Genomic DNA, 25,396 nt, shown 5'->3' with positions numbered 1-25,396 from the left:
GGTGGTGGTGGTGGTTAGAGATCAAGCGGAACAGAGTCCCAAGATTGTGGCTGCCGACGCGATTGGGCGGCGAGCGCCGCGCGAGCCGTCGTGGCGAGTCTCACAGTGCACGGCAACGTTCCCATTCACCACCACCGGGCTCGCTGCAGTGAGAATCCCAGACGATATTACGCCCGCTACCGGTCTGCTGTTTCTGTCCGCTGTCTTGGTGCGATGTCAAGTAGTAGTTGCTGCCATGGTCGTCCCGGGCCCCCTTCTCGTCGCTCCCTCTTCCCCCAATGTCGCTCCTGAACCATCCTGAGCGCGCTGCGGCGTACCGCACCCCTTCGTTGAGCGATGCTACTAGCTGGCGCGCTCGTGTGGCATATACTTTGCGTACCGTAACTCACCATGTCAGCAAGCATGTGGGGGTAGGTATCATCTGTTCGGTAGCCTATTTCGACCCGTAAGTATTCATTGCATTCAGGTTCATCACCATGCTGAGACGTTTCATAGCGGTAATTGGAGCGTCGACCTCCAAGCCGGATCTCTCTTTGGATATCGCCCCATGCTCTTTGTGATCCTGATGGCAGGTCTTGGAGCGATGGTATTGCAGGTACGTCGCTCCGCATCAGAACTTTGTTATGCTGTCCGTTCATGCTCAATGACCCTGCACAGTCTCTTGCATTCAAACTGGGCTGCGTCACCGGTTTAGGTGTGCGCTCTCGTAAAGCTGACGATGATGTGACGTTGATGTACAGCAGACCTGGCTTCCCATTGTAGAGTGCTCCTGCATGACCGCCCAAGATACAAATATCTGATTCGCTACGGAGTGCTATACCCACTCTACGTGCTCTCCGAAATCGCCATAGTCAGCACCGATCTAGCGGAACTTCTGGGTTCGGCGATCGGCCTATGCTTATTGTTCCCAGCTCTTCCACTGTGGGCCGCGGTCATCATCACTGCATCCGATGTCCTGATTTTCTTGATCATCGGGGATCCTTCTCGTGGTCACGGTCGCCCTGTCAAGCTCTTTGAATATACAGTGATGGCGCTCGTATGTCAAAGTCATATGGTTTCATGATGCGTTCTTGAACAGTTTACAGGTGGCAGTTGTCTTCATATGCTTTGTTGTGCTCTTGGTCCGGGTCGAACCTGATTGGCCGCAAGCCTTCTTGGGCTACATCCCCTCCAAAGCGCTCTTCGAGAGAAAGCCTGATGCATTATACACTGGTACGCTCTTTGCCGAACACGTCCAATCATCGTGACTGAATTGAATTAATCCTCGCAGCTGTGGGGATACTCGGTGCTACGGTCATGCCGCACGCGCTCTTCTTGGGGTCCTACCTTGCAACGCAAGACAGGATTAGTTCCGAATCAGTCCTTCCTGACCCTGCAACGTCGTCAGGACCCTCAAACCTTCGGGGCAGACTTGGCGCCTGGCTCCAATCTCTCTTTACAGTATCGCGTGCTGAGCGCATAGCCGCCTCGAGGACTTATCGGGACAAATACGGTCGCGAGAATAACGAGCTTGATTTCATCCGGGCTCACCTTCCTCACGGACTTGTGGATGTGATCACGAGCTTATTGGCCGTTGCCGTGCCAATTAATTCAGCGTGAGCATCTCTCGTGTTCGCGTTGTCGCAAAGGCCTGAGCTCGTCAGGGGTCTCCAGCATTCTCGTGATAGCGGCAACGGTCTTCTTTAGGGACGGAACATCAATGAGAAATACACCAGCAGACCTCTTCGATGCCCATGATCTGATCAAGGAGCACATTGGCAAAGGTGCGGTGGCATCGTCACGTAAATCGGAATCGGAATTTGGCTGATCCCATCACGGTCCCATAGCGGCTGCGTTTGTGTTCGCTCTCGCGCTCCTCTGTGCCGGGCAAACTGCCAGTATCACGGCAACTCTCGCCGGCCAGATCGTCTCCGAGGGCTTCATCGAATGGCGGATTTCTGTATGTTACGTTGCTCCCCGGATGTGGTATCATCTGTAACTTACCGATTGTGACCGCCTTACAGCCATTCCTCCGACGTATCGTCACTAGACTCATCGGTCTGATACCGTCTGTCGTGGTCGCCATAGCCGTGGGACGACCCGGCATAGACACTCTCCTCGTCGCATCCCAGGTGGCCTTGGCCATCGTACTTCCTTTCGTTGCAGCGCCTCTCATCTGGCTGGCGTCGTCCAAGTCCGTGATGTCCGTGAGGAAGCCAGCGGCTAACACACAAGACCCCGGCCTGTCGACCCCCGAAGCGTCTCCGGCGATGCTGACCCCAGACGCTGCGCCATCACGCCAGGATGTCAATGTCATCGAAGAAGTGTACCTGCCCACGGAGCACAGTCTAGGTTCGCTCAAGGAGAAACATGTCACAGTGTTGGTTGAGAAGCACGAGCACAGGTTGGATGATATTGAAGAGATCTCGTTCGATGAGGAAGCCCATGTCTCATTTGCGACTGGTTGGGTAGTTACTAGCCTTGCATATCTCACCTTCTTCATCATATTGGCAGCTAATATGTACGCGATCGTGATGCTTGCTATGGGTAGAACGGGCTGAAGAGACAATTAACTCTGCATTTATACATGTGTTATCAATATATCAGGCCTGAGCCGGATTTTGCGTGTTGACGGATCACGCTTGTTGAGTAGCGGTCTTCAAGCAGATAATCAGTTGGTGAGAGCCTCACAATGCTCACCACGGGCTGGCCATCCGAAGTCGACGGAAGGCAAAAAGCAAATAGTAGATCTAGAGTCTCACACTCTATCCGATTGAGCTAGGCGGGCGCTGCGAGTGTCGTGCTCTATAGTTATACAGACGCCGCAAACTTTGTATCGATGCATCATGCGTCATAGGTCTACAGGCCTTCTACCAGAGATACATAACGATGACTACTACTACTACTACTGCAACAACAGATTATCAGACACTGTGACTGTGGCTAGAAGGGTACAATCGCAATCGCCAAGAACAGAGAACCTAGGGCAACCCAAAGAGATGATGATACCAGAGGGGACGAATTAGGATGAGAACTCGGTTGCCCGACAGCGGATCCAGTAGTGCCATTAGCCGAAGAGTTCGTCGGGGAGAGCGAACTGTTGCTCATGATTTGCGAGAACACCTGGAATGCAGCTTGACCGACACCGAGAGTACCGTGCGAATACGCAGGGACTTCGTGACCACTGATGTATTAAACGTCAGCAAACGGGGCGGTCGCTCCGCAAACCACTATGCAGGTCACTCACGCGCCATATATGCGAACGTATGAGAAAGTACCCGCATTCTTGTAGATGCCGGTGACCTGGCCGGCCACTGTGTAGTTTGCAAACTCTTGCTTGGCGTACTCGTCTGTAAACTTCGTTTGGAGCGCGTCGACCTTCGTAGAATGTCAGTCAGAGCCGAGCATATCGGGATTAGTCAACATGCCATAGCCTCGACCCCGACGTGATTGAGAATGTAATCCTAGATGGTTCAGGCTGAGCTAAATAGCGCAGATATGCATAAGCACACTTACCGCATCGCCGTCGTAGATAACAGTCCGCACGCCGGCATTGATCACCGACTCGAGCAGCGGTCGTGAATTGCGCATCCAGTCGCCTGAATCAGCAAAGTTGAAGTACACATCGTCGCTGCTCATCACCCATGTTGATTCGGCACCAATCTTCTCCATCAACGCAGTACTCGTAAGATAAGGAGTGAGATCCGGAGGGTAGGGGTCCGGCTCGGTGCTCAGAACGTAGTAGGGGTCGTAAGGCCCGAGTGCTGCAGACAAGATCCCGTTGTTGCAAACCTCTTGCGCTTGAGAGCAGACCTGGTCAGTGTTCGTGCTGTAACACTGTCGAATCTGCACATATTTTTAGCTGTTGTTAGTGGATGCTAAGATTACACCACGTACCAGATCCTGGCAGCCTCCCGTACGGTTCCAAACGTCTGTAGCCTCTTGGAGCACTGAGTCCGAGACCAAAGGATGGTACCTGCATGGGCGGAGGATCAGCCCTTGGGTATGAACAACAGCTCAGCTAGTTGTGGGCTTACGGGTTGGAGGCAGAGTAGGTGAGATATCCGGGGTACTGGGCCAGAGGATCCTGGCGTTCAAAGTTGATGTTGTCAGTATGGTTACAAGACGGTGGTTCGAAGAAAACGCAGCCGGAAGACTGACTGTCAACCCATCTCCGATACCTAGGAACTTCAGATTGATGGTGGTACCATTCACGGTGTTATTTGCAACGCGAGCATTCTGGTCCAGAATGTAGCTATATCAAGATAAACAAGCGTAATCCCAACGTCCGATGAAGTTGGTGCTCTTACGACGCAATGGTAGGACCATAGTGACCTCCGTACCTGCGTCGATCACATTCAATGGCACCGTGCAATGATGATCGCAAACCTGCAATAAGCGTCTTACGATTCCGTCCAAAGGGCAAAGTCGTTCTTCTGGTACTTGGAAAATCTCGAATCGGAGAAAAACATTTGCAAAAACTGACGAGCACATGGTAAAAGTATTAGTCGGTTTGGCTACTTCCTGCCCGCTATGCGGGATATGATGGAGCGTACCTTCCAGACGTCGGCCGCAGCCTCGGGAGAGGTGGACACGTTTGCGTTGCCATAAGAGAAGCCAGTGCCGACAGGCTGGTCAAGGTACAGCCTGGGACAATCATTTGGGTCATCATGTGGTCACAGGACGCACTGAGGAGCATTGCATAGCGCTTACATGTTCGATACGTTGTTCCAGGAGAATGGATTGAGGGTCACACCAGTGCTGTCGTTCGTAATCCTGCATGGCCCATTCTCTTGGAAAAGCCCAATCATGGAGGAGCTCCCAGGCTGTCAAACCGATCACGAACGAGTGAGCATCTCGTGCAGTCTGGGGCAAAGAAAAAATACGTACACCGCCATTGAGCCATATCGTCAAAGGAGCCGCGTCAGGGTTTTCCCGGGCGGCGAAGAACCAAAACCTAGGCCAAAGAAGGCGAGCAGGGATTTGGAGGGACCGTCAGATGAGCATTAAGCGAATCACCCACACGTCAGCATGTACAAAGCTCTACACTTTTCAGCATGTAATCGCTTACCATAGGCTCTGATTTTTGGTCAGATCACCGTATCCTGAGGCTTGGTAAACACCTTGGGTAGTTTCGCAGATGCCACTGTTCTCAACGACGCGTAATTTGCCGGGCGTCGTCTGGACGATTGTGCCGCTCCCGGTTGCGGCCAAAACGCCAGCCGTGGAAAGGAGTCGAGTAGAGGGATCTGGAACTCCGCCAATCACGCCATTATGAACAGGAACTTGGCCTGCAAGGACCTGCGATATGGCGAGGAAAAGCCCCACAAAGGCGGCCCGTTTGGACGGGACGAGTAGCATGTGCAATGCCGGAAACCGACAAGCCGGCAAGAAAGAGCGGCTAGGAACTATGTAGAATGCAAACCTCTTCCGGCGGGTGACTGGCGGAGAGCCAGGGGTAGTTGGTGGTACGGCCGTCCTAGGACGGAGGGAATGAACTTAGTCCAGCTGGCGCTCAGAGTCGTGTCATCAACCTGAAGGCTATGCTGTTGATACAACCTTCCCGATCCGGCACCGATCGATCAAACTGGCCCTCGTTTCTCTCCCTTGAATCCTGATTTTTATTCCAATCAAACATCGCAAAGGGCTTCGGAGAACTGCTGATCAACAAAGTTCCTTTCTGGTGAAGCGTCCCTTGCTGGCGAAGCTATCAGCTGGGCTGCCGAGCCATGCGATGACTCGTTGACGACGTTCATCGGCCGCGTCTGACATCACCCAATGCGATTCGCCCCACATCACCTGCCGACTGCTTCAGCTTCCCACACATTGCATAGCAGGCACTAAGGTCTCCGATAGGGCGCGGGAATGCTCTGTCCACATTGACGGTCTAGTCTATACCACGTTGCACGACCTGAGGTGGGGTCGTCCTGCATGGCGGTGACAAAGACCCCATGCGTACGGCTACCAAGAGCAGGAGCAATCGCATCCGTGCCTTGGTTACTAGGGCCAGCCCCGCCACTACCATACATTGGGTCCCACTGTCCGGCAAGCTTGAACACTAATATGATCAGCGCCCCAGAACGGACAGCCAGTGCGGGTGCAATTGAATCAGGGACAATGCAGCGAACATACAGAGGATATGGCGGGCGAACGGCGGAACAAACTCCGTCGGGGCAAGGGGTCCCTCCGGAGACAGTTTGCAGCGGCCATCTCGGACGCTCCGATGTGCCTCGGAAGGAACTGGACTTGTTTACAGCATCCTGTCGCGTATAGCATCCTACGGCTCGGGCCATGTCTTCTCTGACGGTTATCCGTGATTTCCGGCAAGGTCTGTGACGCTAGTCAGGCTCGTATTCGCATGTGGCTGACGCGCATACTTGCGCGCACGCGTGCACGCTGCACAGAGCTCAGTCCAGCGGGCCGTGGGTCATGAGTTGGTGCCATGGAGACGTCCTCACTGTTCGGGAGCAGTGACGTCGGTGTGAATGTTCGTCTCTCCATAGGTCCGTGCCTCGGACGGAACGGTGCACCTCACGAATGCCATGGAAACATCCTGAGGGCGTGGTCGAACGTGCCGTGGTCTAGGTGTCGGAGACATGCATCAGTCGTCGGGAATTCCCCACCCAAGCGTGCTGCTCGTCCTAACAGTAAAAACGAACCTTAGCAGCTCACGTAGCCGGACATTCAGTTTGAATCCCGCGCGCCCGATGTCTGGTCAGCGGAGCACCCCAGCGCCGAGGCGTGGTGGTCAGATACGTAACTGTGCGGCCCGTCGCGAGAGTTCAAAGTGACGGTCCACTCCTCGGAGACAGTGCGACAGATTGCATGCCAAAAGAAGACGCGGCGACCAAGGGCGAGTGTGAGCTCACCAATTGCTCAACATTCATAGCGCTCCACAATGTACTCCCCCAGTGCAACGCCTCTACCCGGATTCCGTATGTATGCGATGTGGATGGTACTTCCAAGGCGTTTCAGTGCGGCGATTGAGGTGATCTATCCTGAAGTTCGGTATGTGATGAACAGTAACCGGCGGCGTTGACCCCGACTTCCGGCACGCCTCAAAGTGGATGGTCTAGCAATCACCTAACGCGTGAACAACACCATGAGAACGGATGCATTTGCGATTGGAACCTCAAAGAGTTTGGCATCTAGCTACTTTACGGTAGCGCGGAACGGAAGAAACGTTGGCATAGTCACGTACGGATGATATGGTGAGATCACACCGTGGCATCACCTTCTCGGTTGTCACGGGTATGCATACATTGCAGCCAATGCATCACAGTCTGGGAGGCCGACGAAGCTCTGGAGATGAGATGGGGGAAAGCATCGGGGTAGGCCTAAGCGATGTCGGCCCCGGGAGTTCATATACTACTGGTGCTTAACTGCGTACTGCGCGCGCACTACGGGCGCAGGGCTTAGCGGTTAGGGCCGCAAGACGTCGAAGCTGCGGAGACGGTAAGGCACTACCGTCTGAGATGCCCTCGACAACGTCGTCTTCACGAGATTAGGCGAAAGCCGACGTCGAGGACGTTCCGAATAGATCACCGGCACGATGGTACCGAGCAGGTGTCTATTTTGCACCGTTGGCGAGTTGGTCATATGCATTATTACATCCACATAGCCGTTGAGTAACTTGATGTTCGTCGCGTACGAATTTGTTGGCGAACTCTATGAGGCCTCGTGAAACTAGCCCGGTGGTCCTCCGTCGCCGTGCAAAGGCACTGACTACCCATTCGGTCAAAGTCGCTAGAAGTTTTGTTGTGATGGGGCTCACCGATCGTAACTGGCTATTATGCGGAGTGATGGGCAAAAGGCAAGGGAGGGATAGCTTGATAATCTGACAGATGGCGGTGGGGAATGTGATCTGGTTATCTGGTTCGAAGATAGGAATGAGATCATCGAATCGAAGGATCCGCGGTGAAGGCTGTCCACCGTGATGGGACAAGCATCCGAAGAGCCATGCTGTGTCATACCGCAGAGCGCAGCACACAAACCGCATGTTGAACGGGCAGATGCATTGCTCTCGAGCAATAGTGAGGATGGTTGGTAGCTTCGGGGGGAAAGGGCTTCTTCTTGACACGGAAATGAATGCCGTTCCCCGACTGAGTACCCTGCGTCTTCAGTGACACAAGGTGCATGTTGGGTCGGAACTAGGCAGTCAGCCTGGGTCGGTTCCACACACCCAGACGCACCCCCGAAGTAAGCGTTCGCATGATTCTGAAACACGAAGAGGAGGAAGATCGCTCGCGGCGAGTTCCAGCCAATATTCACAAGACTGGGTGGTGGCCGACAAAAGGAATGAAACAAATGGTGAAAGGGTCATTGGGATGGAGTATCCGATCAGTCGCGGAGCTCTAGACGCAGGTTGCGTAAGGGTGTGTATACTTGGGTTAGTCAAGTGGTCAGAAGGGGCAGGAGGATTTCTGCGATAGGGTCGAGCGATCACAATTAAGGTCGAAAACAGCGAGGGAAAATGGGAGCTGTGTTGTTGTACTACGCGAATTGGAAAATATCAATGCGGGCAACGGTGCGGCAGGAGGAGCGAAGAGGCTGTGCTGGGCAGATGGGCTGGAGGGATACCGTTTGGCAGAGAAGCTGATGAGGAGATTCGCGGGCCAGTGGGTCGTAGCGGCTACGGCTGGAGTGCTGTAGAGGCTCCCATATCCGGGTGGTCCCTCGGTGTGTTTCTCAGGAAAGTGACCGCTCCCAGACGGGAGGTAGGAAGGTGATTGAAACAAATAGGCTCTAGCGCGGGCTGTCAAAGTACTCGCGGCGGCGCGCTGGACATGAGTCATGGCGTCGCGTGGGCGGTGCCGGCCGTGGGGCGCATGATATCCTCAGTGTGGAGTTGCGTGACCGGGTTGGTTGCGAGCAGCGGGACGAGCAAATCTGAGTGCACCTCGACGGTATCGTCGGGGGCGGCGGACGGGGGAAGAAGATTGAGGCGATGGAATCAGCCTGGCGACAAGGACAAAGAGGCCAGGATGGCGGGGTGGTGAGGATGGCGGCTTGATGGGGAGCCGGATCGGGCAAGCGGGAGGTTACTACGTTAGCGCCCTGTTGCCGAGCGGCACAGCATGGGCACGGAGTGGGAACGCATACGTGTGCCTAATCCGCAGCATTCGCCCTTTTCTCCTCACCACCATCTCCCCTCCAGCAAGCACTCGCATTCCTCTTTCTCCCCTCATATACTCTCCTTCCGCAGTTATAAACCTCCCCACTTCTGCCATGTCGGACCCAACTTTCGCCCAGTTCTACCCTCAGTCCGCTGCATTCGAGCCTCAAGCATATCACAACAAGCTCGAGCCCGCAGCACATTCCACCATCGCCCTCGACGGTATCGAGAACCAGAAGCAGTCCTTTGACTTCTTCAACTACTCCCAGTCCGGACTCGACGTTGTTGCTCCTCACCCTGACCAGTTTGAACTTGAGCTCGACAACTCCCTCGCTGCTTTCGACGCGGAGCTGAGTCTTATCCCCGTCGACGCCGCCGACTTCTCCTTCTACCGCGGCGAGACTCCCACCTTCGGTCCGCCGTCGACCTTCACCGTCTCGTCTGAGTCGGTGTCGGGTTATGATTCTGCCTACAACGATAATCTATCCAGTCGTTCAGAGAGCTACTACAACTTCAAGGCCCAGTCTCCCACGTCCAACTACCCTTCTAGCGTCTATTCCCTCACCCAAGAGCAACTCGACATGGAGTTCCAGCGCATGGCCATGCCCACCCACGACGACCCCAACTCCTTCGGCGCCCTTCCGAACTCGCCTTCCATCCGTAGCTCTCCGAGCAGCGTTCCCAACATCTCACAGTACTCGCCCGCGTACTCCTCCCCCCGTGGCTCTTTCTCAGACTACGAGCCCGCGCAGCCGCAGCAGGTCCGGCTTGGCAGCTCGGCAGCTTCCGACTACTACCCCTCGGCGCAAGTGCAGCTCAACAAGTATGGCGGCCGTGTCATGCAGTCCCAAGTCCCGCAGGCCCGTTCGACTGCGAGCGTGTCCCCGCAGATGTCGGCTTCAATGTCCCATCCGTCGGGCGTGTCTCACCCCTCGCTCACCGCCCAACGCACCAAGATGGAGAGTATGCAAGAAGACCCGAAGCGCAAGTACCAGTGCCCGACGTGTCCTCGAGGTAACGCATAATCATTTAGCAATCTAATTCAGCTGACACGAACCTCTTGCAGCGTTCGCTCGTGCGTACAACCTCAAGACCCACATCCAGACCCATGACCCCAACCGCCTCAAGCCTTACGCTTGCCACCACAAGTCATGCGGTCGCTCTTTCAGCCGCAAACACGACCTCACGCGTCACATGGTCTCCATCCATCGCACCGAGACGGTAACGGCTTTGCAGGCCGCGGCGAACCCTGGGCGCCCTATTGGCGTCGACAGCGGGCGTCGCGCGTGGTGTGAACAGTGTGGTCGTAGCTGGGTCGGCAAGGGCAAGGAGAAGGGTTGTGAGTGCGATGATGTGAAGTAAACGGTTGTGATGCTATCCCCTATGCGATTGCTTTCTGGTTTGCGTGAGTTACAATTTGTCTAGCCGGGGACTTCCAAGGCTCACACTAAATATCAGCGCTGGCAACAATCACGTCCGTCTAGCGGTGCAGAGATTCCGTTCAAGGTCTGGATGTTCCGGCCGTGGTGTGCTCTCATCGTGACGACGATGATGTTCGATGTTTGCGTGTGCATCGTCGACGGGTTCGCTTCCAATGCCCCCGTTGATCGTTGTTCGCGCTTCCTTGAATGTCCCCTCTACCTGCCGAGCTCGAGCTCACTCGTTGACTTGTTGGTGATGTCATGCCCTTCGTCTACCTATAGTCTCGCCCTTGTCTGCCGTATCAGTACTATTATCTAGACGCGTTCGTCAACTATCTATTCTCGCGTATCGTTCCCATTTCCTTTGTAGTCTGCCTACATATTACATGCGAATTATGTCTTTATGCCTTTGTACAAGAAAGAAATTGAATATACTGCAACAACAAAAAGCACTGCCGATTGCTTGTGAGGCGACCGGTGATATCATACATGTACCGGTCCCTTCCGATCGGGGCATACAGACTCGTCATACGCTATGTAGTGTGAATTGGATCCGTGAGCTTGCATGGCTTTGCCTCTATTCATTCGCGCAGCGGGGTTGTGGGTCCTTGTTGACATCCATGAAATGCGCGATGGGCGGCTGCGACAGCGGCGCAGTCGCGCCCGTTCCGATGCGTCACTAATGTACATCCTATGTGCTCCTGATCCGCGGACCCATCTACGTCAGCCTCGACATGGAGTGTTATGCGAGCTGCGTCGGGGAGGAATGAGGAGCCGTCGCGGGCTGCTGACGGGACACGCTCATCATCGGGAAGCTATCGTCTAAGCTGCGCACGTCCGGCCCCGACTCCTCCTCGTCGCGCGGCGGGGACTGCGCAGCGGCGTCGGGCGTGCCCGTCCGCGGCGGGGAGGACGGGACGCGCATGTAGGCGGCGTGGCGCGGGGTGAGGCAGAAGAGGCGGTCGACCCCGCGCGTGAGGCCCTCCTCGACGTACTTGGCGTCTAGCTTCCGGAGGAGGAAGTGCTGCGTGACGGCGAAGGCGGCGAGCGCGTAGAACGAGCCTACGAGCAGATCGATGGCGAAATCTGTCGAAGGAGGGGTGAGTTCGCGCAGCCCCAGCGGCAGACTCGGAGGCGGTGTGCGTTGACTTACGATGATGCAGGTCTGGGGGATGGCGACCCGGTCCGATGCCGCGAAGCTCACGTCAGTGCTCGTTTGGGAGATGGTTGGGCTGTGCACTCACACATTGTGCTCCAGAACATGAACGTCGAGTAGACGACCATGGTGACGATGCCCCACTGACCCCCGTAACAGGCAACGAACAGAGAGAAACACAGCGAGGTGGCGGCGTGGAGACTGGGCAGTGCCCCAAACACGACCTATCGTTCAGGTGAGTTCATCCTCTTACGGTAGCAGTGCATTCTCGGATCCTTACCGGGCTCTTCTTGAACGCAGCCCTGTAGAGGTGCGTACCCAGCACCTCGTCCACGCGAACGAGGCCGGCAGGGTTTCCCGGAAAGCTGTAGTCCGGGACGGTGTCTGCGGGATAGACGTCGTAGAACCACGGAGCCGCGTTCGGAAACACAAGATGCGTGAAGAGACCACAGAGGTTCTGCGCGCCCAGCGTGATACCTGTGCGGCGCGGGACCAGTTAAGCAATGCCGCTTCTCATTCCTGAGGAGTACACACGCACCGAACACGATGGCAGCGCCTGGTGGGGCGAAGCCCCAGATCCACCAGCCTGCAATGAATGGGGACGCGAAGTGAAGAACGCCGTAGAAGATCCAGGCGACGACGTCTTGTTCAGGGGTCTGCAGGCCCAGGTGCGTCAGCATGTTGTTATTCGCGATAGCCCGCTCGAGAAGCTGCCTCACCGTAGGCAGGTCTAGTGCCAGCATATTGAGGACCTTGAGCCAGAGAGGAAACAGGACGACAAGGGCGGGGTATAGTTTGCGGGATAGGGCCGTGTGGCAGCGCGTTCGAACGAGCATGGCCAACGGCACTAGGCACAACGTGACAAACAGTATCCCAGCTGACGATAGAAGCTTCGCCTCGAGTTTTGGGAGAACATGGGTGTGGATCTGGGCAAGGAACGTCGACAACTCGACCGTCGTGTGACTGCGGCGGACGTACCTTTGGTCGCCACTCATCCGGTATCAACCTCGCGCACTTGAAAGCCAGCGTCCACGTTACTGGTGGCAGGATGCCCGCTAGCAGGCCGGCGAGCCAGCGCAGCGGCGTCTTGCCGTTTAGGAGCACGTCGACGCAATGGCGGACCAACCGACGTCCGGGAGGGAAGAGCATTGCCACGCCGATAAGTCCCGGGATGAGGAGAAGCAATAGGAGAAGTTTGGAGGCCATGTTGGTCCCACCTGTCGCGCGCCGGACTAGGCAGGGACTGGCTGAAAGCAGGAGGGAGGGGAGATGGTAGAAAATAGAAGGGATTGCTGTGAGATGTCACTCCAAGAACGGTCGTGCGACCAGGTAACGTACGCTCAGCTGCCGCGCGCTGCGCTCGACGACCTTGCGCCAGGAACATATCACCCCGCAGATAGTTCCCAGCGAATCAGAGCGATAGTTGATGAGGCTGACAATGTGGGTGGAGTGTCATGAGGACTAGGCGATTCTCGGCATCGTGCCGGCCGCCCTCCGTGCCAGGCGGATCCATAACGACTGCATACGCCCGGTCTCGGCCCGGCCGGGAGAATAGCACACAATTTCATGCAGAAGTCGCACAGGAGGATCAACACCGACTATAGTACTGAAGTTGCCTTGATGAGGGAGTGTCCCAGGTGTTAGTGAGTTTACAACTCGCAGCTTGTCGAAACCGCAGACGTCGTGCACTGCCACACCCTTACTTGGCAAGGCTGTGGCGGACAGATCGGATAATCGGAAAGCCGCCCCTTTTCGAACCGCGGCCTGTACATGTGTCGGCCCAGACATATGTGAACGTCCAGAACGAAGATGATACAGGCCCACCTCACCACCGTGGCTCATGGTAGGCTTGTTGTCTCCTCAGCTACATCGCCGACATTCTGATCACTTCTTGGAGTCCGGAAGCGAGCGGTGAACCGGTGAAGATGGGCTATATTTGCGCGCCTTGACTACCACGATTCCATTCCATTGTGGCTTCTGGACGTTCGAGCACCGTCAAGATACTAGTCATATAACAGCTCAGTAAGCGCCGCCTACCAAGAATCTCGTCCTCAAAGTGCGATATCCTTCTGGCGGTGGTAGCGCTATCGATCATACTTGCTTCACCTATGCGTGCAGTCACTCCATAATCAGACGGCCGATTGACGTGTATCCTTCTCATCTAGGACAATAGGATGCTTTCGTTCCGTGTCATGTGCTTGGCACCAGCCAAAGGCTCTAGGCTCGTTCGACCTGGATACGTTCCCAGCATCCGCTCGGTCACCAAGCATTCGGGACCGACCATTCGGCTTCTACTGATATACAATCGTCTTACAGTGCTTTGCAAAAAAGATTGCAGACCGAAGCGCGCAAAATCCGGTTTGGTCCTGTTTGGCCACCCGGGGAAACGCCTGCGATACGGGAAGCCCTCTTTGCAGCATGGTCAATGATTCAGCTGCAAACCTACCGGAAGTACTCGGAAAGTTGTATTGTGGAGGCAAAGAACATGGTTGTGCATTTTGGCAGCAGAAAACGGGTCTCAGACTCAAGTATGGTCTTGTCGAACGGAGCCCTTGTGAGCGCCCCGGTGTCCGAAACAGGAGTTCTCGCCGTAGCCGACCGGGGACAAACCAGGGACAAGCAAAAATCGCGCGCTTCGGTCTGCAATCTTTTTTGCATGGGCTTGTTTTTCCAGCACTACTGGAGACCTGTCTGCGACAGGCTGCAAGGCTCTGTATCCCTCTAGGCAAGATTTCGCTTACTTTTGAGGCCTGCAGTCCCGCTATCTTGAAGGGTAATGGTGGTTGGTTAGAGTGAACTGAACGAGTACGGGCGATATTCATTTGACCTGAAGCGCGCAGCGTTTGGGAACTGAGCCAGCCCTTGTCCGCTCATCTCTTCACATCCAAAGGTATTTCTCTGGTGAGAATTCTCTGATATACACAGTCTTCTTAGCGACGTGGTCAATCTCGTTGCAGCCCGGACGGTATCAGTTGGTCTGGTCTGCCGCATGCCATCCAACAAACCTTTGTGCACAGGGGCGTGGGGCAGGCTTTTGTCCTCGACTCTAACCTGATTCAAGCTCCCCTTCTCATGTCCACCAAACGGTCAGCCGCGGACTTCACTTGACGTTTGTTGCAGTACTTACTTATGTCCAGTTTCCGTTGGCACTCAGAGCCTTCCCAAACAGATGGGCCCGGGCCTCGGCACTCACATGTCGGGCAACGAGGTGTGCTGACGATACAAAGGGAACTCGCGTTATGCCATTACGAGGCGATATCGCAGTTGGACTCGCGACGGACGCAGATCAGGCGCTGTCCTCCGACTTCCCATTAATGACAATGATAAGCGCACTGATAATTCTTCGTGATTCGGGCACCCGCGCTGCGACTGGAGGAGAACCTGGGGGCGACCAGCTGCATATCTTCATGGCCGCAACAACCACCGGAGCCACAAGGTTTGTTGGTGGCTCTCTCCCTCGCCACTTCGCATGATGGCAAAGCTGAGATGCCTCCACATACGATCGTGCTCGCGACTTTCCAGCACAGGTACCTCAGAGGGGCTTCCATCCGGTCACATAGGGGTCTATGCCTGGTCAGATCTATGTAGGGTGGGCGACTGGGCCTCAGTTCGACGGTATGATCAGCTCCGCTTTACGCGTATGTGCTCGGCTACGGCAACTTGGGCCGCCCACTCCCGGAGGCCGCGGGACCCGTGATTACGAAGTGTGGTGAGCATCGATTTTGAGGAATCGAGTAGGGTCCCGCCGTCGCCGACTGGTCTGCCTTCGTCGGGGAGAGGTGAGTACCAGGCCCTGATTAAATTTAATCAGGTTGTCCTCGTCGTGAATGGAATAGGAGGACGCCGGGATCCTGCGAACGGAGTGGGTTGGCGTCTAGGCGCGCCTTCGTATTGAAGCGATGGGTGCATGTTGGGAAGTACAAGGCAACATATCGCTGTGTTCTCGCCAATCCCAACATTCACGGGTAAGCTCAATGTGGATATGTGTAATTCTTGCCGGTGACAAGCTTATTTCAGCACGTCAGGACCTCCGTGCACCATAGTGCCCAGGCACATGGACCGCACTGCGAGAAGCATGTCGCAGACACAGTCGCTCGTGCAACAACACAGGCCCAAATTTGGAGAGAAGGCTACGAGCTCATCTCGGACACATTGCCTGGCTACGTTCGTACACTGCTAACATCGAGTGGGAATCGCCTATGCAACGCTCTCGACCGGACCCCGAGAGGTGGCAGTACTCGATTTGAATCTGAAGTCTACACTAACATGTTTTCTTGACGGTTACTTTGCGCCCTAGGTCACGGTTGTCGCTACGGGGTGATGGGGTAGTACCATTCTCAAGGCCATGTCATTGGGCCGCCTCGATCTACGGATGTTCCAGAGCAAAATGAACTGCCCAATACGTGCGCAGCGGATGTATGCTCTTCGCTTGCACCGTCCAAGGCGCAGCGCTTGATATAAACACAGTCGTACTTCCCAGATGGACGGTCGTGTAGCTGCGGCTACGCACCAAGCCGCCGGTGTCATTACTGCCTAACTACGTACATGTCTCATCTGATCTCACTTCGCTTCTGCCCCAAGCTGCGTCGGAGTGCTCGATTAGGTCAGAGCTGTTGACATGGGGCGAGCAGGATTGCCTTCCAGGGACTGCGCAATATACCTCTCGAGGACACTTGCATAAGGTCATGATGACACAACAGAATACCAGTTGTCAGAGGTCTTCCACCAACCCGGTCGCATACATCTCCGATCTGGCACGTCTGTCGACAAGTCTGCCTCGACGGCCGCTGCTCGCACGTCCGGCGTCAGCTCGGTTCGGAGCTTCGAGTCGGGTGCGTCGGCCCTTGCTGTCGATCGAGCGGAAGAGCGGTGCACTACAGGTGAACAACTGTCTTCCGGTGCCTATCCCATAGAGCCTTGTACCAACAAGTATATCAAGCATTTGCGGAGCGAGCTCGCCCTTCACTGGCTATCGCACTCGGGGGCGCCTCGTGGAGGTGAGAGCTGTGTAGACTTCTCGTCCGTCAGCGGCATGCTGTTGTCCGCTCCATGGGGTCTCATCATGGGTACAGCTTATTTGACACCGATCCCTCGACGCGAGTGTATAGCGATACGGCAGTACCATGATTCAGGCAACAAAGGCTACAAGGAAATCAACACTACAACACCTGCACCTCGAAGCCTTCGACACTTCCTTCTCGTCGCCAAGAAACTTTTGCAACGCCTTCTCAAGGAGGTCTCAACGCGCCTACAAATCACTGAGGCATTCACTTCCCAATGATGTCAGTGATAGCATGGTCTTTGATGAACTGGACGTTATAGTAAATACCCTCCTTGTTCTTGGTCGTGATAACACTTCCGTCGTACAGAGTAACCCTCTCCTAGAGAGGCCTGATCAGCACATTGTCAAGAAAGTGGAGATAACTGTTGAGAATTACAAACCGTGTAGGTGAACGGGATGTTGAGCTGCGTCTTGTAGATCAGCACGGTCAGCTTGACTTTGGTGTGCGCAGGGACGGTGATGTTAGTCGTGGTGGTGACCGAGGTGGATTTGATGGTCGATCCACCCCACTCGTGTTGGTAGGACTCGGTGAAGGATATCTCCAACTTCCCCTTAGCGACGAAAGGCACTTTGGCGTCAAATTCGAACTGGGATTAGAACCGGATTGAGCAACAAATATCTCGAGGCCGACAGCCTCTCTGAAGTCACCGAGATGATCTGAGAGTTCTGACGTACCGATTGTCCCAACTCAATTCCGGCAACGTTGTTCCAGGTTCCCTCGTCGCTCTTCGTATAAGTGTACGCAACACTCTGGGAGCCCTCAGAGCCCGTATTGTTCTCCAACACCTTCTCGATCGCAATCGTAGGTTGGAGCTCGACGAGATCCGCATCCTCAACATTATACTTGACATCATATACCTCCGTCTTGAGTGCTGCGCGCTCGACCTTGATCTTGTTCGAATCGTTGGCGTAGGTCGTCGTGCGGACGACATCGAGCCAGGAGTCGTTGTTGTGGTCCCAGAGCTTGTAGCGCTGATTATCGTTGTTGCTCAAGAAGACAGTGGGGCGGTCGTACGTCGCGTTACGGATCAGGTAGATGTCATCACCTCCGAGAGAGACGATGCGCCAGAGGGCGTCGGGGTAAGGGGACGGGGCGTTTGATGGGAGCTTGGATTGGTCTGTGTCGTATAGTTTAGTGCTCCCAGAATTTTTGTGGTTATAGACGGTGGTGTAGTAATCCTCAGCAGGACCCGTGACATAGAACTTTCCCTAGAAAATGTCCGACATTAGCGTTATAATTCAGAGAGACCTGAAACAACGCACAGGATGGTCAGGGATTTGAACAATCTTGAAACGGGTATCGAGATCGGGCTTAGTGGGCTCCCACTTGAGGCCGTACCATCCGATGTTGTTGGGCAAGTGCTTGAGATACTTGCCATCTGGGTTCTTGAAGTAGACGTATTCCGGCAGTATAGTTTCCGAAGGAGGGGCGCCTGCAACTGAAAGGGCGGACTGTGAGTATCACGTATCAAGACAACAGCGAAGAAGACGAAGCGTACTTGGTCCGATTTTCTGCTTCAAGGTGGACATGTTGGACTTGTGTGTGGAACCCGTAAGTTGAGACTTTGTGCTGCGTTCTGGGTCAGTCTCGTTTCAGTTCGAGTAGGGTTTGGAGCCGTACTGTATGTAGGCGATGGTACGCAGAGGGAATGTTCGACAAAGCTCACTTCGACAGCTATTTAAGCTTGCGCGAAACTCCAAAGGACTTGACCAGACTCACTTGGGTCGTCTAACATGGGGGAAATCAGCTAATCCAAACACGTCTTCCCTGTTTCTGCTGGCCCGGAGGCTTCTATCGCCTGTCTCGCTTGTAGATGAATGTCAGGGAAGCAGCCTTCTAGCCAGGCAGTTGGGGCTGCTTTGAGTAGGTGAGTCGATACTTCCGCGCTGCTTTGGGAACATGGGGCCATATTGCGTCAGCATGCGGCACTCTTGCACGGAGAATGGAGCTGCAGGACTGTCATGAAACATGCAGGGATCAACGAATCACTGACAGGAAGCTGTCAATGAGGCTGGGAAGGCGACGGACCTCAAGTCGCAGATGAGGAGACAGCATGAAGAGACGTGCGCGCTCGGTGCTCACATCATCACCGTCATCTTCGGCCAGGGGACGAAGCAGACACAATCACATGCAGGGTTGGACGTCTTCTGCAGGCACGTTTTCGCATCATGGCGGGCCGCCCTGGCCCTGAACTCATCCAAGTGGCGGCTGTCCAGGAATCGTTGCTCTTGCAGGTATGGCGAACGCTGACACAGAGGTCGAAGGTTTGAGTCTCATCTTGACGAGTATTTCGCAATTCTACGTCTTCTAGTGGTGCTGGGGATATACGCACACCTGGCTACCATTAAACTGACCAGCTGTTATCTATCATGGGCTCGTCATACATTAATCTGGTAGGGAGCTTTGGTGATGAATTCACGCTGCACTAGCCCGCTTCGTCTATTTCGCTCTCCTAAGCCTATGACACAAGTTAGGACCGAGTGTACTCCGAGGAGTCTCTGACCTCTCGTAAGAGTAGGTCATTCATATAGTCATAGGCGGAGGAGAGAGAGAATAACGTCTTGTGCATGCATTCGAAGGGATCGGCCTTCCGAATTAGGAAGGAGGCTCGTGACGTCGCTTCTACAAGTTCAAGTAGATAGGAAAGTGACCAAGACCACGACACGGAGCCCAGTACACGTTTGGCGATCGTAACTGCCAGAAATGACGAACGATGCCGAGCCAAACCCAGAGCTCGTCAGGCAGGAGGAGGAACGCCTGCGGAAACTCCACCCCACCCCCGAAGACGTCCCGGGATGCATGAAGCTGTTCGACGACTTCTTGCTATGCAACGGTGGGCCCAACCGCGACTCGTGCGTCCACGACGGCTTGCTGATACTAATGCATGGACGGTGTGCTCCGCTCCTCCCCAGTCATCAGCTCGCAGGCGCGCTCGCTGTACCGCTACGGGGAGATGGCGACGTGCGCGCCGAAGCTGGACGACTTCAAGTTCTGCATGAGCCTCAAGGGCATGCATCCCGAGGAGAAGCGCGACGTGTGGATCCGGCGGCGCGCCGAGTGGTGGGCCCGCCGGCGCGCGCACAAGAGCAGCGAGAACGTGTGGGACGTCAGGACGTGGGTTGTCTTCTGCGGCTACGTCGTCGATGTCCGGGGCTGATGCGACTGTCGCTTCGGTTTGGTTTGCTAGGGAGCCGCTGGAGAACTTCCCGCCGAGGAAGATTGATCCGAATGTGCAGACGTCTCGTACGATTGAGTAGTTGGTCGGCTTCGAGGTTTGGGACGCTCTTACGACTGCCTCAGTAGTGACGTGGCATGATCTCCGTGAATAATAATAGTATATTGGTACATTACGCATTAGGACAATACAGCTACATGAGACTCTACAGCATGACACGATAGCAGACCGAAAACAAGACCGACGACTCCCCAGTATCTCAAACGCCGACGCTGCGATGCAACGCCCTCAATCAGCCAACCCTCCGAACAGTCTGAGCTGAAGGTCACTCACCGATGCACGACCTTCTTCTGCCCCGAGAACCGCACGACCTCCCTCTTCTCGAGCACGAACAGCGTGCGCTCCAGCGCGTGGCTCGAGTACCCCTGCTGCGTCACGAACTCGCGCACGAGGCTCTGGTAGCTCGTGCTCCACCCGATCGGCAGCCGCCGCCGGATCTCCTTCTCGATCTTCGTCATCTCCTCGTTCAGCGCCCCGCGCGACAGGCCGTCGGCCGAGCCCGCGGACACGGCGTCCATGGTCGAGAACTTGAAGAGACGGATCGCCTCGTCGACGTGGTGATTCTGCACGACGGGCGACAGCGTGAGCTTCGCGAGGGACTCGGAGATGCGGATGATGGCTTCGAGCTGGCTGTGTGCGCGGGGCTCGCGTTAGCAGAGAGACGGAGACGGGTAAGAGAGTGAGAAGACGTACCGGATGGTGATGGGGATGGAGCTGCGCTCGTCGTTGTCCTGCTCGACCTGCTGCACCTGCTTCCGGAGGGAGACAAAGTGGCTGCTGAGCATCTCCTGCGCCTCGGCAGACAGTCGTGGTGCGCATTTCCTGTACGCACGGTCAGCATCGTAGTCGGTCACAGGATGGATGCTTCAGCACGAGCACTCACGCCTTGCAGAAGGCGATGAACCGCTTCATCTTGTCGATGTCGATCTCCCCCACGATCTCGCCGTTCTCGTCCCCGTTCTGGTTTGGACGGTTCATGTGGATGTTCATGACGTGCTTCGCGATCATCTGCGCGCGGGTTCCTGTCAGCATCGTCCAAGGATAATGGCGAGCAGGCAGCAGCCACTCACCCGATCGCGCTGCTCGTTGTGCTCGTCCTTGACGATGAAGATCATGTCGAACCGCGACAAGATCGTCGTCTGGAAGTCGATGTTCTGCACGAACATGTCATGTCAGCAGTGGCCTCTTCCTCTCTCTCGTCCACGCACAAGCAAGCACAGGAAGCAAGCGTACCTCTCCCGGACTCCGCCCCTCGTCGTACCGGCCCCACACGGGGTTCGCAGCCGCGAGCACGCTCGTGCGCGAGTTCAGCACCGTAGTGATGCCCGCCTTCGCGATAGAAATCGTCTGCTGCTCCATCGCCTCGTGAATCGCGACGCGGTCCTCGTCCCGCATCTTGTCGAACTCGTCGATGCACACGACCCCCGTGTCCGCGAGCACCATCGCGCCACCTTCCAGGTAGAACTCGCGCTATTATCAGAGATCTCTTCGCATCAGAAACAGCGCTCTTCGCGGCAGGGGGTATAGAAAAGGGACGGACCGAGACAGAGTCGCGCTGGACGGACGCCGTGAGACCCGCCGCACTCGAGCCCTTGCCGGAGGTGTACACGGCGATCGGGGCGACCTTCTCCACGAACTTGAGCAGCTGCGACTTGGCCGTACCCGGGTCGCCCAGCAGGAGGACGTTGATGTCCCCTCGGAGACGCATGCCGTCCGGCAGGATCTTCTTCGAGCCTCCCATAAGGAGGCACGTAATGGCCTTCTTGATGTCTGTCGCGATTCCACGCGCATGCACATACAGTCAGCGGCCGGTCCGAGCTCTCGGTCCTACATAGAGGAGACGACGCACCTAAGCTGCCAAAGATGCTGGGGGCGACGCTCTTGGCGAACCGCTCGTAGAAGCCTTCGCTGCGCGCCATCTCGCCGAACTCTTCCTCCTCCTCCGGGGTGAACTGCGCGCCGAAGGGGTTCGCACCGCCCGCGCCCCCAGCGGCCGGGGAGGACACCTCGAGGTGGACCAGGCGGAGGTAGGGGTCTCGGAGGGCGGCTGCGCCTTTCGATTTCTATACACGAGTGTTCAGCGGAAGGGCATACCGATACCTCGGCCTGTGCCACTCACGTTCTTCGCCGACTGGAAGGTCGAGTAGATGCCCGTGGCGATGACGCGCGCGCCGGGTACGACCTGGCCGGTGAGGTGTCTGTCTGCTGAGAGCAGCATGTGACGGGGCAGCTCTCCGACGGGGACCATGTCCGGGGCCTCTTGCAGCTTCAGCGTCTGGTGGTCGGTGAAGGTCGACTTGGAGTGGATGATGAGGTACGGGTCGAGCGGGCAATCTTTCTTTTGGCCCTCTATCTCTGGGGCCTCGCACCGTCGAGGCAGTCCTCTGTCTGACCCGCTTCCTAAGCCCCCTAGCCCGCTTGGGGGATACATGATCTTGGTGGAGCGACAGGCACGACACTGGAGGTGCAGCTTGGTGGCACGGGAGGAGAGGACGGAGGCGGAGATGACGATGCCGGGTATGCGGACGAGCTTGTTCATGGTGTTGGCGGTGAGGTCGCGGAACTGCTGGAGGTTGAGGCCGGACTTGAGAAGGACCTGGACGTTGGGGATGGCCTCTTTGGCGTCCTCGGAGTTGCTGGTGAGGGGGAAGAGGATGGTTCTCGCCGCCCTCGCAGCTGCAGCCTCGAACTGAAGGAATGCGTAAGAGCGCGCAGACAGATGAGCAAGTATGGAGACGTACAGATGGCAGGATCTCGCCCGGCTTCTCCTGGATGACGTGCGCAAGTTCGTCGTTGTACAAGCTTACATGGCGGAGGTCAACCTCGATTTGATGTTGCTTGAGGAGGAGATTTGCGCGTAGCTTGTCACTGCGGGGCGTTGTCAGTACATTGCAGCGATATGAACGCGTGTGTGTGAACGAACCGGTAGATGAAGTCGTTGCCGACGCGGTACTGGAGGAGGAAGTCGAGGAGGAGCTTCTCAGAGTTGGACGGGAGCTCGATGGACGTGTCGGGCTCCTTCCTGAGGGGGCGGTTTGAGCGGACCGAGTACGTGCGTTCTGCGTCGAAGCCAGACATGGTCGCAAGAAGAGGCGTGAAGGCGAAGGGAGCGCGACGCGAGCCACAAATGAGCGTTCAGGGCAGGCTCGTTCGCGTCCTCGGCCCCTCCCGCGCGCACGTGTCCTCATCACCTGGGCGCCTCTGCGTGCAGTCCATCGCCCGTACACGGACTGTGGCTGCAGCCCGCCTCGACGTACTCACGACTATGGCCGCGATGGACACCGATGAGCTCCCAGTCGTCTTGCCCTCCTCTACCACCTCCGCCCTGTCCCTTTCCCTGTGCGTCCTCCTGCCCGTTGTCCTCTGTCCCCGCACCCGTTGACGCGTATTCCCCAGCCACCCCTTGCCCATCCTCAACATCTCCGAGCACCTCACCCGACTACGGCTCCAGACAAAGAACCAGGTCCCTTTCGGCATGTCCTTCATACCTACCTTGACTCACTCAACGACTGACAACCCTGCGTCTAGTCCTCGGCGCCCTCCTCGGCACCCAGAATGGCCGAGACGTCGAGATCGTCAACAGCTTCGAGCTTGCCGTCGAGGACGACGGCCTCTCCGTCGACCAGGGTTTCCTAGTCGCCCGAAAGGAGCAATGTGCGCTGACACAGAACGCTGCCCCTGTCCGTAGTCGCTGACACCTTCGTACCACAGACAAACAAGTCTTCCCCTCCCTCGAGTTCATCGGCTGGTACACCGTGGCGGAGCGTCCCACACCACGACACATCGCCCTCCATGAACAGGTGAATCCCGTCGCCTCCTATACCATCGAAAAGCACACTCACCCTGTGCACAGTTCACCCTGTACAGCTCCACGCCACTCCTCCTCATCATGCAGCCCTCGACGGTCTTCGCCGCCGCCTCAGACACCTCCGGACAGTCCCTCCCGCTCAAGGCCTACGAGCCCACCATCGAGATCCGCGATCGCAAATCCCGCTCCGTCTTCCTCGAGGCGACATACTCCGTCGAGACCGGCGAGGCAGAGCGCATCGCGGTGGATTGGACAGCCAAGGGCGGAGAGGGAGGCACGAGCCGTGAGTAACCCCCCCACATCTCGCTCCCCCCAGCGCCTCCTCTCACGGGATGCTCATCCATCCGTCTCTAGTGGAGTCCCATTTGTCCACGCAGCGCGCAGCAGTGAAGATGCTCCACGACCGTATCATGCTCCTCACGCGATACGTTTCGGAGGTCATCGCAGGTGAGCCTTCGCTGCGCCTAGTCGTGCGCCGTCCATGTTTGACACAGCGTGCCAGGCACTGCGAAGAAAGACCACGCCACCCTCCGCGCGCTGTCCGCCCTCATCGCCTCGCTGCCCGCAAGCGAGAACAAGGGCTTCCGCGACGAGTTCGACACCGAATACGAGGACGTGCAGCTCACCGCGTACCTCGCGACGCTCACAAAGTCGTCCAACATCCTGAACGAGGTTCGTCCCCTTCCCCGTCGTCTCTGCTTTCTGCGCCCTAGCTCACTCGCTGCACCTCTCCAGCTCGTCGACCGGCACGCCGTCCTGACCGCAAGCCGGGAGGACCGCGGAGGTGGCTCCAGACGACGGGGCATGATGGGTCGCCCGTCCGACTTCGATCGCTTCCACTAGGACAAGCCCGCTCACTCCGGCCCCCTTCGCGTAGTCTCTGTTGTCTGTATCGTCACGCCCTGCGAGATCCCACGAACGTGTATCATGTTGTGTATTAGCCATCGTACGTTGTCGCGCATGCTCAAATGTATCTGACGTTCCCGCTTTGGATGCCAAGTCTGCTCCCAGTCATCGGCACACGCTGTCTTGTTCTCGAGTCAAAGGGCTTCGTGTTATTCACTTCGTTTGTACAATAAGGCAGGAACCCAGCGGACTCGGGCTTTTCTCTTTTCTACTATCCCGACTGACATCGGCCTCCCAGACACCTCCACAAACAACCTGGCGTACATCACCGCCTCGACCCGTCCAGCCCTGCTGCAGTCCCCAACCACCCTCGACCCCGGCCGACTCAGGCCCGAGGGCTGGTTGGAAACGTGCGCACGACTTAGACATAACCTCGGTACCAAATCCCAAACCAATGGGACTGGCGAGCGGCCACGGCTAGCGTACTGCGCAAAGCGACCACGAGCTAAGAGCTAGCGTCAGCCATTCAAGTTGCTGGAACAGGATAGCGAGAAGGGTGCTCACCGAATGCACCCCTCTAGGCGCTGCCGCAACGTCTCGCGGCATTCAGGCTTGATGCCCGGAGGGATGAACACCGTTGCTCGAGGACGCCATGGACGCTTCTTCATGCCGTCCTGGCAATTTGCTGAGGACGTGCATATATGGCGTCGTACGCGCCGTTTAGTTGCCGAATTGGCCCTCTGCAGCTGCGGTCAGCTCACTAGCTTGATACG

The 25,396-nt window shown here is 56.4% G+C and overlaps 9 protein-coding genes across 9 annotated transcripts; 4 read left to right on the top strand and 5 right to left on the bottom strand.

Annotated features, from left to right (window-relative positions):
- Positions 1–278: 278 nt before the first annotated feature.
- On the top strand, positions 279–2,540 carry DICSQDRAFT_142042 (natural resistance-associated macrophage protein; the record flags this gene model as incomplete). Its single annotated transcript, XM_007359948.1, has 9 exons — positions 279–445; positions 496–595; positions 658–694; positions 744–1,036; positions 1,086–1,212; positions 1,271–1,595; positions 1,654–1,763; positions 1,827–1,939; positions 2,004–2,540. The coding sequence occupies 9 exons, from the start codon at positions 279–281 to the stop codon at positions 2,538–2,540; spliced, it is 1,809 nt and encodes a 602-aa protein (XP_007360010.1).
- Positions 2,541–2,803: 263 nt separating this feature from the next.
- Positions 2,804–5,433, bottom strand: DICSQDRAFT_94822 (serine carboxypeptidase). Its single transcript, XM_007359947.1, has 13 exons — positions 5,051–5,433; positions 4,870–4,936; positions 4,693–4,805; positions 4,536–4,626; positions 4,387–4,460; positions 4,290–4,322; positions 4,141–4,234; positions 4,017–4,066; positions 3,877–3,955; positions 3,496–3,825; positions 3,408–3,443; positions 3,227–3,357; positions 2,804–3,163 (listed from the first exon to the last, which is right to left on the bottom strand). Exons 1-13 carry the CDS (start codon positions 5,338–5,340, stop codon positions 2,923–2,925), a joined length of 1,629 nt encoding a protein of 542 aa, XP_007360009.1. The 5' UTR covers positions 5,341–5,433; the 3' UTR covers positions 2,804–2,922.
- A 1,864-nt stretch (positions 5,434–7,297) lies between these two features.
- DICSQDRAFT_130716 (uncharacterized protein) lies at positions 7,298–7,838 on the bottom strand. Its single transcript, XM_007359946.1, has 2 exons — positions 7,754–7,838; positions 7,298–7,700 (listed from the first exon to the last, which is right to left on the bottom strand). The coding sequence occupies exon 2, from the start codon at positions 7,582–7,584 to the stop codon at positions 7,402–7,404; it is 183 nt and encodes a 60-aa protein (XP_007360008.1). The 5' UTR covers positions 7,585–7,700; positions 7,754–7,838; the 3' UTR covers positions 7,298–7,401.
- Positions 7,839–9,207: 1,369 nt separating this feature from the next.
- Positions 9,208–10,456, top strand: DICSQDRAFT_48167 (uncharacterized protein; the record flags this gene model as incomplete). Its single annotated transcript, XM_007359884.1, has 2 exons — positions 9,208–10,108; positions 10,161–10,456. The coding sequence occupies 2 exons, from the start codon at positions 9,208–9,210 to the stop codon at positions 10,454–10,456; spliced, it is 1,197 nt and encodes a 398-aa protein (XP_007359946.1).
- An 801-nt stretch (positions 10,457–11,257) lies between these two features.
- DICSQDRAFT_164288 (uncharacterized protein) lies at positions 11,258–12,877 on the bottom strand (the record flags this gene model as incomplete). Its single annotated transcript, XM_007359945.1, has 6 exons — positions 11,258–11,601; positions 11,669–11,680; positions 11,760–11,895; positions 11,952–12,148; positions 12,210–12,597; positions 12,650–12,877. 6 exons carry the CDS (start codon positions 12,875–12,877, stop codon positions 11,258–11,260), a joined length of 1,305 nt encoding a protein of 434 aa, XP_007360007.1.
- Positions 12,878–16,785: 3,908 nt separating this feature from the next.
- On the bottom strand, positions 16,786–18,659 carry DICSQDRAFT_158296 (uncharacterized protein). The gene is made up of 7 exons (XM_007359944.1): positions 18,454–18,659; positions 18,355–18,399; positions 18,233–18,303; positions 17,997–18,172; positions 17,409–17,942; positions 17,114–17,320; positions 16,786–17,052 (listed from the first exon to the last, which is right to left on the bottom strand). Exons 3-7 carry the CDS (start codon positions 18,261–18,263, stop codon positions 16,939–16,941), a joined length of 1,062 nt encoding a protein of 353 aa, XP_007360006.1. The 5' UTR covers positions 18,264–18,303; positions 18,355–18,399; positions 18,454–18,659; the 3' UTR covers positions 16,786–16,938.
- Positions 18,660–19,437: 778 nt separating this feature from the next.
- DICSQDRAFT_164286 (uncharacterized protein) lies at positions 19,438–19,891 on the top strand (the record flags this gene model as incomplete). Its single annotated transcript, XM_007359943.1, has 2 exons — positions 19,438–19,567; positions 19,647–19,891. The coding sequence occupies 2 exons, from the start codon at positions 19,438–19,440 to the stop codon at positions 19,889–19,891; spliced, it is 375 nt and encodes a 124-aa protein (XP_007360005.1).
- Positions 19,892–20,055: 164 nt separating this feature from the next.
- DICSQDRAFT_158295 (ATP dependent DNA helicase) lies at positions 20,056–23,118 on the bottom strand. The gene is made up of 11 exons (XM_007359942.1): positions 22,893–23,118; positions 22,711–22,837; positions 22,089–22,658; positions 21,819–22,032; positions 21,510–21,739; positions 21,203–21,439; positions 21,040–21,123; positions 20,853–20,977; positions 20,663–20,791; positions 20,243–20,599; positions 20,056–20,181 (listed from the first exon to the last, which is right to left on the bottom strand). Exons 1-11 carry the CDS (start codon positions 23,045–23,047, stop codon positions 20,169–20,171), a joined length of 2,241 nt encoding a protein of 746 aa, XP_007360004.1. The 5' UTR covers positions 23,048–23,118; the 3' UTR covers positions 20,056–20,168.
- Positions 23,119–23,234: 116 nt separating this feature from the next.
- Positions 23,235–24,769, top strand: DICSQDRAFT_176278 (COP9 signalosome subunit 6; the record flags this gene model as incomplete). Its single annotated transcript, XM_007359941.1, has 8 exons — positions 23,235–23,308; positions 23,366–23,442; positions 23,498–23,623; positions 23,681–23,769; positions 23,823–24,060; positions 24,132–24,224; positions 24,280–24,449; positions 24,513–24,769. The coding sequence occupies 8 exons, from the start codon at positions 23,235–23,237 to the stop codon at positions 24,618–24,620; spliced, it is 975 nt and encodes a 324-aa protein (XP_007360003.1). The 3' UTR covers positions 24,621–24,769.
- Positions 24,770–25,396: the final 627 nt, after the last annotated feature.

Source organism: Dichomitus squalens, assembly GCF_000275845.1.
Source record: "Dichomitus squalens LYAD-421 SS1 unplaced genomic scaffold DICSQscaffold_1, whole genome shotgun sequence".
Taxonomy (NCBI): domain Eukaryota; kingdom Fungi; phylum Basidiomycota; class Agaricomycetes; order Polyporales; family Polyporaceae; genus Dichomitus; species Dichomitus squalens.
The sequence above is the reverse complement of the archived record's forward strand: the minus strand, read 5'-3'. Positions and strand labels throughout refer to the sequence as shown.